At 39.2% G+C, this 16,193-nt stretch overlaps 1 protein-coding gene across 1 annotated transcript; it reads right to left on the bottom strand.

Annotated features, from left to right (window-relative positions):
• Positions 1-3,016: 3,016 nt before the first annotated feature.
• On the bottom strand, positions 3,017-14,911 carry rab5c (RAB5C, member RAS oncogene family). The gene is made up of 6 exons (XM_061711327.1): positions 14,835-14,911; positions 7,771-8,108; positions 5,410-5,561; positions 5,075-5,197; positions 4,891-4,984; positions 3,017-4,489 (listed from the first exon to the last, which is right to left on the bottom strand). Exons 2-6 carry the CDS (start codon positions 7,934-7,936, stop codon positions 4,368-4,370), a joined length of 657 nt encoding a protein of 218 aa, XP_061567311.1. The 5' UTR covers positions 7,937-8,108; positions 14,835-14,911; the 3' UTR covers positions 3,017-4,367.
• Positions 14,912-16,193: the final 1,282 nt, after the last annotated feature.

The following is a 16,193-nucleotide window of genomic DNA, read 5'->3' as shown; positions in this document are numbered from 1 at the left end:
GATCCCCATTAGTCTTCACCATGGGAAGACTATATTCTTCCTGGGGTCCACACATAGACATACATAAAGATGACAATAATACAACTCAAAAAGGATGAAAAACATTCACAAAAATTCCTGAAATAATAAATTGAACCAAAAATAAAAGATTAAGTAACCCACCATCCACATCTTAAGTAACAATACTTGCTACTATCACCAGATCTGTTCCACTTTTGAGCAAAATAGTTTGCAACGAGTTTATAATATACCCATACCTCTATTTATAGTAGTATAAATATATTACATATCATAATATACTCATACAATATAATATACTCATACTGGGTGTCAATTTGATATGTCAAGTTTTGATGTCAAGTTTTGGATTTAAAAATAAGGGAAATTTTCCAACGCTGTCCCACCAGTCCAACTGAGGTCCAGTATCTTACATTTTAAGACAGATTTACGAGAAATCTAAAATAACTACCGGTCAACCACTTAAAAACTACAACTAGGGGCTCAGAATCTCATAGTTCTACCTTTGTTGACACTGAAATGCTGTGGACAATTCCTATAATAGAGCCTAAATGAAAACAGAAGTGGATTCAAGCACATTTATTTATTTTAAATGTTTTCAGCTGATATATACGCATTGATTGTCTTCAAGTGAAACATTTACATTTTATTTTAATTTGTCGTTTTCACTCATGTGGCTCTCTGGCATTCATGGCTGATGACACAGACGGATGTTTCTGTGTCTCCAGCTGAAATAACTTTCAGAACTTGTAACTGTTCATTGTCCTGCTCCTCTTTAGGAAAGTAAATTCGGTTTCCCATTTTTAGAGATATTTACACGAAGTCTTCGCATTTTTGGGCAGAAATGTTTTCTCTCTTATTACATCCATCCATCTCTCATTTGTTGTTCCGAGTTTACTCCTTAACGGCAACGTTGTCTCGAATAATCTCGCGAGAGCTGCCACCCAGGTTGCAGAAGGTGGCAGTTCTCGCGAGACTAGTGGCAATTCAGTTTGCGGTTTAAAAATTATTAAATTATAAAACGGGAAAATACTAATACGGGAGGACGGCTGGAAAGAGGGGTCAAATACGGTAGTTTCCCGGCCAAAACGGGAGACTTTAGACAGTTATGGTTATGGCAGTAAACCTGGCGTTTTAAATTACGGGAGGTTGGTGACCTCTAGTGGAGAGAAAAGTGAAATGCAGCTTTAAAGCCCATTCGCTCGTGTAAATGATCCAGCCATCCATTTTCTATACACAGTTAATCCCACAAATTAAAATAGAATGTAAATGTTTCACTTGAAGACAATGTGTATATAAACGGAAAATATAAAATGAATACATTTGCTTTAATCCACTTTTGTTTTACTTTAGGCTCTATTATAGGAATTACATACATAGGAATGTCCACAGCATTTCAGTCAATCAAGGTAGATTTATCAGATTCTGAGCACATAAAAGTAGTTTGTAAGTGGTTGACAGGTAGTTATTTTAGATTTCTTGTAAATCTGTCTTAAAATGTAATACTAGACCTCGGTTGGGCTGGTGGGACAGCGGCAGAGAATTTCCCGTATTTTTAAATCCAAAACTTGACAGGTATGGTTAATCCTCTTCAGGGTCACGGGGATCTGCTGGAGCCCGTCTCATTACAGGCGAAAAGGCAGGGGTAGCTACATCCTTGTCAGGTCCTCAGTTTATCGCAGGGCCATAGTGTAAATCAGGGGTCACCAACCCTGGTCCTCAAGAGCACCTATCCAGCATGTTTTAAATGCTACCCTGCTTCAGCACACAGTGATATAAGGAGCTGTGTCAACAACAGAGCTGTCCAGACCTTGATGACAAGCTGGTGATGACCATTAATTTGAATCAGGTGTGTTGAAGCAGGGAAACATCTAAAGCAGGGGTGTCAAATGTGCGGCCCGCGGCCCGCGAGGAGTTTGCAACGCAAAAAAACGAAATGTTAATTTAATTTAGTAAAAAGGAAGGCATAAATAATTGCCATGAATCGCAGCATATCCTATAATATATTTATTCTACAAATCCATCGTTATTCCACAAAGAGAGCAGTTTTCGAAATTTTTTTAGTTTTCTAGATTGCATTTGCCGATTTTATTTCTTTGTAGACAGTCGTTTATTTTTATTATTGACTACTATTCTATATTTTCGCAAAATATAGAATAAAAAGGAAAAATAATCACTGCTAAAAAAGATGATAGAACATATTTATTCGGAGAATTTCAGTTTTGAATACGAGGATAGTGACAAAGTAAAACAGTTAAAAGAGAAGTGCTGACTTTTTCGGCACACTGGCGTAAATATCCGCGCAAATTTTTTAAAATAAATACACTTAATTGTACTGGAAAAATCTCTAAATCACAAAGAAACACTCTCGGATGTAATAAGAAAGATTTTGCTTTTAATTAAATTTCCTATAAAAAAGCGAAATATTAAAAAAAAACATACTTGTTTCTGTTTATCTTTGTAAAATGATATTAAAAGTATCTTACATAATTTGAAAAAAAAACAAGAAATTTCAAGAAAAGAAATATATTTTACATAATTAGAGTGTAAACAAAGTGCATATTTCCTTTAAAATTAACTAAACTGATATTGGATTAGATAACAATAGTAAAAAAAGAGGATTAGAAACAAAATTTTTCGCACCGTTTTTGTTATTTTGAGCGTTTGGCCCGCAAGAAAAAAATTGGTCAAATCCGGCCCGCCAAGCAAAATGAGTTTGACACCCCTGATCTAAAGCATGCTGGATAGGAGGACCAGGGTTGGTGACCCCTGGTTTAAATTATGTTTTCAAATGATACTAGCAACTTTAGAGGTGGGTCTTATGAGGACCTTAAATGTACATGTTTAGTCACTAGTGGACATTTACATAACTTTTTTAGAGGACTGGACAATTTTGTTTATAAAGTGTACTTAGGTTGGTGTGAATGACTTCTGGTGATATTCCCAGGCTTCAAAACACGAAACAATTAAATGACTAAAACAGGCATACAACAAAAGATACCTTCCCCCTTGTTTATTGGTAAAATTACACTTTCCAATCTCAATTGACCCCAACCTTGCCTGTCATTTTCTCCCACCAAACAGCAGGTTCTGTTGTGCTAGGTGTTGATGCCATTACAGGACGGCAAAACTGTTGAAACCCAATTCCTCCCTGATCTGAACTGCAAAAATAAAGACGGAGAAATGGAAAAGAAACTGAAGATAGCGTCTCAATTCTCAAAGGTGATGAGAAAACCAGTGCATTTAATACCATAAATCTCCAGAGGAAAAAAAATAACAATTAAGACATAAGAAAAAGAAACATCACAAGATAATTAAGCCTGACAAAATGTGTAAAGATTGGGAAGATATTGTTCTCAACAATAACTACAGATTGATTATAAACCTGAAAAGTATTTTCCAAATACAACAATGTTTTCAATACAGTTGTGATTTTGGTCAAGATGACAAATCTTTTATGCATTTGCCCTTTTACAAACATTACATTAATGCTAAAATTATGTGTGGGTGACAATGTCAAAGTACTTTTTTACTGCATATGATTTGATAACAGATGATCATAAAACCTTTGAGCTCCAGGTTTTAAAACCATTACTGACCAGTCTGTGTCAAAAGCAATAATAGCGAGATAAGTGTTAATGAAAATCAATCAATCAATCTACAGATCACCATCGAGGAAGAAATGTGTCTGGTCCTGCTCTCCTGGGGGGAAAACAAAACAAAAACAAACCTCATTGTATTCAGGTAGTTGACCAGGAACAAGACAGAAAAGTGAAGGATGCTGCAGGCACCGTAAATCAAGCGTCACGTGACCCTGATGGAAACATTTCTGGTGTATTTGGAAAGCGAGGAGGCGCAGAGAAAGGACAGGGCCAGCGAGCCTGTTTATACTCCTCTCTGTTGTATTCATTTATTTTCCTCTACACAAACACAGAAAAATGAACAAGAAGGCGTTATTAAGTGCCACTGGTAATGACTAATCTTTTTCTCCCCCCACCCCCTTCCATGAACAGGATATATTTTGCCCCCCTCCAAGGTGACGTCAAGTGTCCATCATCAGAAGAGAGGTCGTGGGTTGGCAGGTCCGGGGATTCAAACTTGATTCTGTAATTGCGCGTAATTTGATTGATTCGTTGGTCTGTCGGTTGCTTGATCCACCAGTTGCAACCATCAGTGGGGTCTCGCAGCTTACTGGCCAGTGGACTTGTCTGCCAAACAGTAAGTTGGTGCTGATGGGGCGGGCTGGTCCGGTCACGGGTTGATTTTGACCAATGGGATGTGGTTTTGACAGCTGGCTGATATCTGGTCCGCTGGATTGGAGCTGTGGGCTGGTTGGATCAGCTGATTGATTAGTTCCCACAGCACTGGCTGCTTCTGCCCTGCGGCGCGGTTTCCTGCAGGTCCACGCCGCCTCTGGCTCGCCCGCTGGTGCCCGTCCCGCCCTGCGGCTCGCTCTTCGGAAGCTTCTTGGCTGTTTTGAGGTGCAAAAACAGTTAGTGAACTCGCCACGTAACACAACAGACAAAGTTACCGTCCGGTAATTACGTTATTTTATCCAATAAACATTTCCAAAAGTCTTCCAAGTTTTTAACGAAGCCAAAGTGAAATGAGTCATTTCACTTTGCTATAAAAAGATGTTAAATGTGTTGTCATCTGAGACCAAGAAAATCAGCTTACAGTTTAGAATTTGAAACTACGAAAAATGTGTCACTATTACTTCAGGATTATTCTTCTCTTATTCATGAAGGGAAGTGACTCCTTTAGAGGAAGTGCAACATTGTGTACTGGATAATAAAACTCAGCATCATTTTATTCATTTATAATCAAATTTAATTAATGATTATGAGCTGCAGACACAAGGAGCTTACTTACCTATGGCCATAAAAATCTCATTGACATTCATAGCGGTCTTGGCTGAAGTCTCCATGAAGAGCAAACTGTTATCATCTGCATATGTTTGTGCTTCCTAAAGAAAAACAGACAGAAACTACATTTAAGAACTTTTAACAGTGTATATTCATCCGTTACAGTAACACACCTCTAAATATCCTCTTACCTGAAAATCTATAGCTCTCTTGTTGGCCAAGTCTGCTTTGTTTCCTGCCAGTGCGATAACGATGTTGGGGCTGGCTTGTCGCTGGAGCTCCTTTACCCAGTTCTTTGCACGAGTGAATGTATCCTTAAAGAAAAATAAATAAAACAATCATGGACTCATTATGTGGAACATTAAATTATGAAGTAACGTTTGATTGTAAAAACCATGAAAGAACAAAGTTCTGCAGCAGGCTGTTGGGTGTGAACAATCATCAACCTGGAAGACGAGGGTCAACAAACCGATGACATAAGTCTGGCCGCCTTGGCAGAGCGACTGCTACGGTTCACGCTACTCACTGTGTTGGTGATATCAAAGACCACGATGGCAGCCTGGGCTCCTCTGTAGTACATGGGGGCCAAGCTGTGATACCGTTCTTGCCCTGCAGTGTCCCAGATCTCGAACTTGACCGTTGTATCATCCAAACATACCGTCTGTGTGAGGAAGGCAGCTGGAAATAAACATTGTTTCAGTTTTAACAAGTGAAGGTTGCAAATTCATTTATTTTCTGCTGATGTGGACTTTGATATTTACAGGTCATGTTGTAATGATAAAGGTTAGAATATAGTATAAGTACATTTAAAGGAGTACAATCTTTCAAAATTCAGAATTTGTGCTACTAAAAAGCAACATTATCATAAAAATAAAGTATGGAATCACGCCAAAACACAATAACCCATTGTGTTTTGCATCAGAATATATTATAGATTATGAATGGAAGTTTAGTTGTATTCATCTTAAATAATCAGCCGACTGTCACATGACCGAGGAAACCGAGCATACTTTGAAGCTTTGTAATCTTTGACCGGGCGTGCAGCTGACTACAAGGTCAGCAGAATACACAAAATGCTGACTGGTTTTTTAATCTTTGCCGAGACCCTGTTCCCACATCTTAAAGCAACATTACTCTTGGGCCGAGACAGGAAACATTTAATTCTTTGATCACCTCTGCGCTTTTCATGCAGTAGACAACCTGTTTTTGTAAATTAGGAAGCTTTGGCACCTTTTATGTAAAGGAAGCATGCAAAGATGTGTGCCGGCAGTGCCAAGCGCAGCGCCTGTGGAACGCCAGTGGGAAAGATGTGGAGGAGGAAAAGCGGGGGAAACTGTGTGAGAAGTCAGCAGTTCCAGAGGAAACCCGTTCCTGATGTTTGTCCAGCTGGACCAACCCTCCAACGTCTCTGTTAAAGTCTTGCCTTTGTTCTGCTCAGACTGAAGTCAGCTTAACGTAGAATAAATCCACTCAGTTGAGTCCGCCTCCAGAAAAGATGTTCAGCAGCTCAGAAGCATCATTATATTCTTGTTATGAGCCGCAACAAAAGTCTTTAGCTCAGCCTCTTGGTCTTTTTGTTGTTGTTATGTAAACGTCATTAAACGCAAAACTCAAAAGCAAAAGGTGAAAGCTTCCTTTTTGTTGTTTATAGTGTTGGCTCAAGTTAAGTCTCCCACATAATCAACATGCCTTTCAGTTATGTGTTAGTGGCTAGTGGCTCATTTTAGTCAGGTTATCTTGGGCAGAGAACCGGTTGTACCACTTCTCCTGCACAGATGACAACAGAGGAGATCAAGACCTGCAAGTAAGCAGATACTCCAACTGGCAAGAACATGTTTGGTTCTACTTCGGCACAAATGTGGTTTTTCACTCAGTTAAATATATTTCTGAGCCAAGAATCGATACAACACTCGGGTAGATTTATAACAAGGATACTTTCATGACCCAAAATATTGTGTTTATACTCTTACCGTTGAGTTGAAAAGGGAAATAATTAATAATTTCAAGCAGTTCAGTTTTACTCATTTAATTGGTTAATGTCTTCCTGAATTTTGAACAGAGTCGTCTGATGCCGTGTTTTCCCTCAGATATTTCAATATTAGTGCTCTGGGAATCAGTTAATAACACCACCGATCAAAGACCAGTCTCATTTTTTTAATGTTTTTCATTTCCTTATTTGTTACTTCTCGAATGATTATTTCCAGAGCATAACTCACATCTTTCTGGAACGGGGGCTGAAAAAGTGCTGGTCATCCAGGACAATGAACCCTACACTGCAAAAACAACCCCACTAGAGATACACGTAATGTTCTTAAATCTAGTCAAAGTCATCTGATATTAAGCTAAAATATCTCTGCCAATGGGGTAAGAAAAATGTTAGATAGAATTCTTAAATCTAAAAAAAGTATTGAAACAAGATTTTGTTTTACTTCTTAGAAATGAGTTTTTGTATTATAGTAATTTGTCTGTTATTTTTTTTCTGCTTTCATATGGGACTTTGTCTCATTATGAAACCAAACTCCAGAATCTGCTTCTCCGTTGTTCCTCCTTTAACTTAATAAACTCTTAATAAGGGTGGTTGTTTTACATTAAGTAAGATGCTTGCTGCCTTCGGAAATGATAGGCTTTCACAACGAGAATTCCAGCGTATTGCCATCAGAATGCTAATGATGCATTGTTAGATCAATCTAACAATTCACGTCCAAAAAGGTGCTCCATGGTACCATTGCTCAACTTCCTGTGCTGCCTTTTAGAGCAACAAAGACCAAGTCTGTTTGTAACAATTAAATGGCATCGGTGGGTGCAAGAATGCAAATACTAGCCGACCCTGATACCCCCATTGTTGGCAGTACTGGCCAGCGCTGGAACATAAAGAAAAACCTCTCACCTCCGATGGTACTCTCTTGGTACTCGTGGAACTGGCCTTTGACGAAGCGCAGCACCAGGCTGGACTTGCCCACGGCCGACTCCCCTAACAGCACCAGCTTAAACTGACAGATCTTGTTGCTTGCAGCAGTGCCGTTGGTCCGTGCTGGTCCGCCTCGCCCTGCCATGCTGCAGTGTTTAAAACTGTGGGAACGAAGACGGTGCAGGGGGAAGAGGGCGTGTGGTCGACTTTAGGGCTTGGGTTTAGTGGAGAAGACCGGTGAAGCTGGGTCAGATGGGGTCAACTTCAGCTCGAGCGGGTCGATGTGCTGGAAGAAGCAGCGGCCTCACCAGTGGGAGCTGGAAAACAACACGTTCAGATAAGTTCTATGACAAACAAAACACAGGCTTTCAATTCATTATAAAAAAGGACTAAATCTAATGGTGAGTCAAAATTTAAGACAATTTTACCACCAAAGTTCACTACCAAAAACTGGTTAAAACCTGTAACTAAAAATCTAAACAAGCTTCAGCTCTTTTGTCTTAGCCCAAACACTTGAAAATCTAGGTTATTGATACCAAAACTTGACTGACACTGAGTCTTAAGGTGAAGACTTAATTATTTAACCTTGTTTTGTATAAACAAGTGCTGGAGGAGAACACTTAAGAGTCATAATTGAAGCTGTGCCCTGTTTTGCCTCTGCAGGTTTTCCTTCAGTTGGGATAAACTTGTCCAACATGTAGAACATTTTTAAGGACGTATGCAGAGAAAACCTGAGACTACGTAATCGCATCAAGAACCGCATCCCTAAAGTCAGACACGGAGATGGGATCGCATACAAACAAATTCTCCTAAACTTGAAAATATTTCTCACTTTTCCCCCAATTTGACAAACTTCACCAAGAAATAAAATACATCCATCTTCTGCTATGTGCAATTAATGTTTAGAAAGTATAAAAGGCTATTGGAAATTTGAATTTTATACATATTTCATTCTTACTTTTCAAAAATGTATGTCTTTAAAAAGGAGTTTTTTTTTGTTTTTTTTTTTAAATTATTAGTAGGTATAACATTAATTAGGTTCACCTGAATTGTTGTATTGGTCCGACTGCAACCAGTTTTAAAATGCATTTAAACATTTTAGTCTGAGTTCAAATACAACCGAATACCAGTTGGAAATGAACCATTGACAACTACTAACTAAACTAAAACGTGCAGAATGTAGAAAAAATATATGGTTAAAATTGCAGCCACTGTTTATCAGTTGTTTTGATTTGTGGCACAGGTCAAGTCTGATACTAAAACTGAAAGCAGTTGATTTACTTATTGTATCTCAATCTTGTGTATTTGGGTTGGTAATTCAATCCCTGTATACATGTGCACTGGGACAAAGAAAGGAGCTCAATTCTACCGTTTAATTAGTACAAAACCGTGCATCAACTAAAGTGTGCACATAAACATGGGGTTGCATGAAAATAAACACTGACAATTAGGTCATGCACAATAATTGCAAACTTAAATGGCATAACTATTACAGCAGTTCAAAGTAAATTACATTATAAAAGCCACTTTATGCAGTAATGCCACTTCTGACCACACAGGTGCATTCATAGCTGCCTTGTTGACAAAACAAGTCTCTTGAGGTATACTTTGAGTCTTGCAGCAGGGGCTGACAGATCAACGTTTGTTTTTAATATGCTGCATGCATCATTACAAAATCACTTTAAAACTTCTTCTTTTTTTCAAGTCACACAAACAAGGAAATCAGAATCATGCCTTGTCCAAACACGCATTAAAGTTTTTTTTTCTCTTATGTAAAGCACCTTGAATTGCCTTGATGCTGAAATGTGCTATACAAATAAACTTGCCCTGCCTTAACAAATGCCTGAAAATTTAAATACACCTTTATGGTCTTTGTGATTATCAAAATACAGTGATTACAACATAAAGTCATTAAATATGAACATAAGCCACAGGTTATGTTGGAGGGGGGAAAAAATGTATACAATACTACTAATTTCCAGTGGCCATAATTTGTTTTTCAGAGACCGCAGATCCTTAACATGCATACCGTGTTTTAAAGCATAGCTGACAGTTTTTTTCTGCCCCCAGTTGGGTGATACACTGAGGTCAGTTTCTAGTTGGTCAAAGGACAGGAAACAACTCAGCTGAAAGCAGGAAGTGAAGATTGCGGAACACATTTTACTGCTGAGCACATTAAATCCACTTTGTCTGAGGGACAACTCGACGCTGAACTGTGATGAATACTAAAGAAAAAGTAGGGGGGGGTTAATGTTGAGGAAATGTCGGGGAGATATGAGCAAAAATAAAAGGGAAGACATCCCAGCAGATTGTTTAGTTGTGAGCAGCTTTCCTCAGTGTGCTGCTGAGCTCGATTTAATCTTCAGCATGTGACTGTAGATCATGGCTTTGTCTATGAAATATTTAAAATCTCTGTTTTATTTGACAATGTAGAAGCCAAGCATTGCACAAATATAAAAGTAAACCTGCCATGCCTGCTTACTCTTCATTTCATTTTACAGTGAACTAAAGGCCACATGGGACTCTTGAACTAAAAAACACACAAAACTCATCCAAGTTCACAGGAAAGCAAAAATGGGGAAGCAGAAAGGCACTTTGTTGACTTGAACATAAGTCAGTTTGTATGCATTTGATCAGAAGCAGCTGAACCTGTTAACATTCCTCAGAGGCAGCAGCAATCTGCAAGCAAGTAGTTTAAATAGCATTTTCTAAACTTTTTTTTGTAACAATTGTAAAGTATTACATTTCGAAATTATAACTTCATTATATCTACAAATGGAAATGCATTTGTTCAATGTGAATGGGTAACATGCATAATGGGAACTCCTAAAAAAAATTGCAACTCAGTCTGGAAAAGTGCAGATCTTATGTGCATGGCTGAAACATGATTTATCAACACTGACTGCAAAATGCACTTATTACTGAAAACGTAAACAATTCTTGTAGACACAGGAGGCAAAAGGTAGCAGCAGCTGATTAACTCACAGATGGAGACTGCTTCTCACACAGAGACAGACCTGCTTCGCACATTAAGCAGCTCCCAACAGATGCTGTGATGGAATCTCTAATGGCCACTCAAAACCTCCACAAGCAAATGGGTCATGACAACCCTAACCCTAACCCAGGGAAAGGGGGAGGAGAGAAGGCAGGAAGAAGGTGCAGACAAGAGGGCCTGTGAAATATTCATCATGGCTTCCTCCTTTATGCTCCGACGCCGGTAAGATATCCAATCGACCAGCAGATATGGCAGCACATTTCACACTCGAGCACACACAGACTGACAAAAGAAATAACATGCACTAAAGACCTAATAAAGCATTGTAATACTTATCAGTAACAGTTAAAAGATAAAACACCTGTTGTTCTAAAACTTGATAAGTAGAATAGTGGTTATGTGTCTAAACTTACGTTTAGACAAAGTTAATATTTTAGTCTTTAGTCTCATACTACAAAAAATAAATAAAAATATGGAAGTTCAAATGTGGTTTTCAACCAAATGCAAAAATTAAGATTTCATTTTGCAATCATGCTGTTTACTACGTTAATAGGTAATACTTAATCTATGTTTTGCTTTCAGCAGAGATTTAAAAAAATAAACCAAAACAACAAACCACTAATTAGCAGTAACATATGAATACTGCATGTCCTTTTATGTTTATTAGTCCTACAACCTGGCATCACTATACAGCTTTCAAAGCAAGCCGGGACATGTGCTGTTCATTCAGTTACATAGGTGGGGTCCCAGAAACAGATTCCAGGAATTGTATGACCAATCTCCTCTGTTACGCCAAAATGGTTTATGTCAACCAGAAGCTGTGAGATGTGTTCAATACTCGCACAGAAGTGGTAGAGTTTTTAACTGGAATGACGATAAAAGAAAACATTTTAAAAACCCTTAATATTTCCAATAAAAACCAAAAAAAAAAAATGAATCTCCTTGCTTGAAAAAGCCTCTTAAGGTTTCATTTCTGATCAGGAATGACTTTGAAAGGGATACTTAAAATGGGAATGGAATGACATAACACAGAAAAAGCAAACAGGATACTCAAAGGCAATTTGCCATGGCAATAAGAAAATCACAGGCACTTCCTTTACTTTTGGCTTCTGTGTAAGAAGCTCAGGGACCGAACCCTGAATAATAGCCGGGGAGGGGCCTACTCCTTTTGATGAAGCGGAAAATGTTCCACTGACCAATGATGACAAATTGCATATGAAAACAAGTACATAATAAATGTTTGGATCAGTAGGCCTAGCGCCTTCTTTCTTTTCTTCCAAATTCTCACTTTTACATTAAAATCTAACTATGAATGCAGGTTTTGACTAAAAAACGCATTAAGTAACTCAAAATGCCATTTGTCCCAAACCCCCATTTTTAGAAAAGTCAGAGATATTCCATTGACATTTTGATTTCTCACCTTCCTTTTATTGTTTTATGTAGTTTGACATCAATATTATAACGATTAATTTAAGAAATGATTATGCTTTGTAGATATTGAAACAACCTTAAGCATTGTTGTAACTGCTATAGTTCAACATCAGTGACATATGACCTTTTTCAGAAGCTGAAACTATGTCCTGACATTTTAATGAAACATCTGTGACATCCATTGGTCAAAATACCAGAAATACTCCTTTTTCAGTCATGTACCGGTATGTATTGTTCTTCTCATAGCAGCTGGTTTTGGGGGCGGAGTCGGCCATTCAACTCTACTCCACCCGCTTTCCATCACACTGCAAGTCTCTTGAGATCAGTTCAGCTTGGTGTTCTCCACTTCAGTGGTACGATAAATGCAGTATGATGTGAAGTTGGGTGAGGATAAAGATAGGGAGGCTGGATAATTCTCATCAGTGTGGGTTTTTGATGTCACAATACTCTACAAATCTGAATGTTTCACTGTATAACATGTTTCCTGATTAACATAATCCTAAACAATGTGTTAAGAGTTGTGTTATCTAAGCATTTTTACATTTGTAGTGACTTCAAAACACCCAAATAAATTATCTCAAGCACAGAAATTATTCCATAATATGTCCACATAAAAATTGTCAACTCAAAATACAAATCCTAGTTTCACATTCACATGTTAAAACCTATAACTTAAGACAATGCATAAACATAGCTTAGGAAAAAAAACAAAAACGTTGGACCCAAAATATAAATGTTATGTAAACTGATGTCAGATAAAATCCAAGCCGTTCTTTTGCTGTCAGGGCTGGTTTGTCAAGATAGGTGGCCACTTTAGGACAAGGTCCACACACCATAAACACAAGCAGAGCTCAAGCAAGTATATTGTAAATCTCTCTCTGTCTCAAAGGTCCTGGTACTTTTTCCCTTATTAAACCATAAACAGGAACTATGAAATACACACACTTCTGACTATACAGTTAAATTCAAGCCAACACAGCTTTCAACACATAACCTCAACAACGCATCAAACTGCATGACACTTTATAATTCTATTGCTATATATATATATATATATATATATTTATTTATTTATTTATTTATTAGGAATGGGCGATATTTTACCGTTCACGATATACCGTCAAAAAAATTCTCCACGGTAAGAATTTGTCATCTCGCGATAAAAACGATAAATTCCCGTTGATGACGTTTTTGTGTAAAGCTGATTTATGGTTCTGCGTTAAATGGACGTGCGTGAAAGAAGGAAGGAAGGAAGGAAGGAAGGAAGGAAGGAAGGAAGGAAGGAAGGAAGGAAGGAAGGAAGGAAGGAAGGAAGGAAGGAAGGAAGGAAGGAAGGAAGGAAGGAAGGAAGGAAGGAAGCAAATGAGCAAGAAAGAAAGAAAGAAAGAAAGAAAGAAAGAATCATAAAATCCCGTTGATCATGTGTTTGTGTAACAAACATGGCGGATCTGAGTCATTACAGTTTTGCAGTACAGGTGGACTAATTTAATTGTTTTTTATTAATTCAATTTAATTGGTGTAGTTTAGCATTTAGTATTCTTTTAGAGCAGTGTTTTGGGGGCTCCAAAGACTGAATGCGTTGATAGATTTATAGTTACAAAGGTGGAGTTGAATTGGTATTTTTTTATCGTCATTTTTATCGTTATTGGGATAAATGCCAGAAATTATCGTGATACATACATATATATATATATATATATATATAAATAAAATTGCGTTTATTACCTGTGAGAGCCTACAGATACAGGACAAACGTCAAAGAAGAAAATAGTTTTTTTTATGACTTAAAAGGCTCTAGCGACCACCAAAGTTTCCTCGCACAGGAACAAGCTGCTTATGCTTGTTTAACTTTACTCAAGTCTCAAAGATAAAACCGATTATTAAGTTCTTACCGGCCACATAAACGGGGGAGGGGGTTTGTTATGCTCACACCACATGACGTTCACACATACCTCACAAGCTACCAGTCCAGGTTCACTCAGGTGACAATAGTTATACAAATACATAAAAATCACAAGAAAAGTCCTTTATCTTTAGAAACAAAGCTTTGTTAAAGTCAAAATAACGCAAGCACTCAAGCACGTAGCTACAAAAACGCATCTGTAGTCTTAAAAACAGCTGTATCGGGGAACTTTTAAGTTGTACCAAAAATGAAAGCCGGCAACAATACACTAATTATAAACATTGCTAGATTAAGCAGGGGTTTGTGGTGAGAAACTAATGATATGCTCATGAAAGGGAAACTTCTGATAGCATTAGCCACGTTAGCAGCCGTGTAAAAAAAAAAAAAAAAGGAAAGACAGAAAAAAGACGTCATTAGACAACTTTCCTCTCTGGATCGCACGTCGTCGACTTTTTGATATGTGAGAAACCCGGGGGGGTTATTAATGTGTCTGCTGCTGACATGAAACGTTGTCACGTGTTTTTTTAGGCGTATTTTTGGCAGGATTTAATGGACAGTTTGTGAATATCTGTCAGACGCTGGAGATTCAGTCTAAGGGACATTTAGGTTGAGCGAAATTACAAATTAGATCACACGGCCGTAAACGTATTTGTTAAAGCAATTCCGTGACTCTGTTCAGCCGCATATTTGATTATTTCAAGTTGTTTCACTTACATTACTTTTCCTTCGCTGGTGTCATCAGCAGCGGCGTCTTCTTCTTCTCCTGCAGCTCCGGCCTCCACTTCCGGTTAGCGACTGTTCCGGGAACCGCCCACTTTTGTCGCTGCTGTCTGACCAATAGGAGCAGCTCCCACCAAACCTCCAGCTGAAGGCTGATTTATGGTTCCGCGTTAACGCACCAACGCAGAGCCTACGCCGTGGGTACGCGGAAGCGCCGTAGGTTCTGCGTCGATTTAACGCGGAACCATAAATCAGGATTGAGCGCTCCAAAGCGGTTGTCAGGCTTTAGTTGGTTGTATTTTCAGAAAATATAGGAATATTCAACTCAACCATTAATTAGACCCTCCAGGAATCCGCGATTCCGTGATCGCGGAATTTTTCGCGGATTTCACGGCTGTCCGCGGATTTACAGACCTTCCGTGGATTTCAATGTCTGGTGCAGAAAAATCACTTTTACTGGGGTTAATATTGCATATGTCCGCGCTGAATATGCGAATTATGCGGGTCTCGCTTGATTTCACCGCATCATCGCCGCATAAAGTTTGGAAAAAGGGGGGAGTGTTGTGAGTGACAGGTCGGGACGCCCGGTCGCGACGTGCGGGACCGGCCCGGGGACCTCCGCACCCCTCACCGCCACCCCCCAAACAGCAGCTCTCACCCGCGGGGGTGAGAGGTAAAGAGAGTGCCGCTTGCGCGGGGGGCTCGGCTGCCGGGGGACTCAGGTCTCCGCGCTGACCGCGTACCACTGCGCCTGCGAGTGCCGGCGGAGGCGGAGCTCGTCCACTGGGGGATCTTGGCGGCGGACGCGTGGGGTGACAGCGTTATACATCCATGGGTGACGGAGCTCTGTCTCGTCCCCCGTCGCGCCGGTGCGCCCGGCAATCACCCGAGCACTGAGCCGCGGGCTGGAGGGAGAGAGACGGCCACCGCCCCTCTCCTCTCCTCTCCACCTGCGCTCTCCTTTTTTTTTTCTCTACGACCTCAGATCAGACGAGACAACCCGCTGAATTTAAGAGGGAAGAGCTCAGCGCCGAATCCGCAACTTCCAGCATATTCCGCAATTTCACCGCATAAAAGCACATAAAAAACCCGCACATTTAGTCGCATAATCAATGATTTTAGCCCGCAAAATCAAGGATTTTAGCCCGCGGAATAAAGGATTTTTGCCCGCGGAATAAAGGATTTTTGCCCGCGGAATAAAGGATTTCTGCCCGCGGAATAAAGGATTTTTGCCCGCGTTTTTCTGGAGAGTCTAATTAATGCAGAATGAATCAATTTGAAATATTTGGATATAGTCAACAATTAAACGTAAAAAAAGAAAGAAATTTGGGTATGTATGTGTGTATATATACA

Source organism: Cololabis saira, chromosome 21, assembly GCF_033807715.1.
Source record: "Cololabis saira isolate AMF1-May2022 chromosome 21, fColSai1.1, whole genome shotgun sequence".
NCBI lineage: Eukaryota > Metazoa > Chordata > Actinopteri > Beloniformes > Belonidae > Cololabis > Cololabis saira.
The sequence above is the reverse complement of the archived record's forward strand: the minus strand, read 5'-3'. Positions and strand labels throughout refer to the sequence as shown.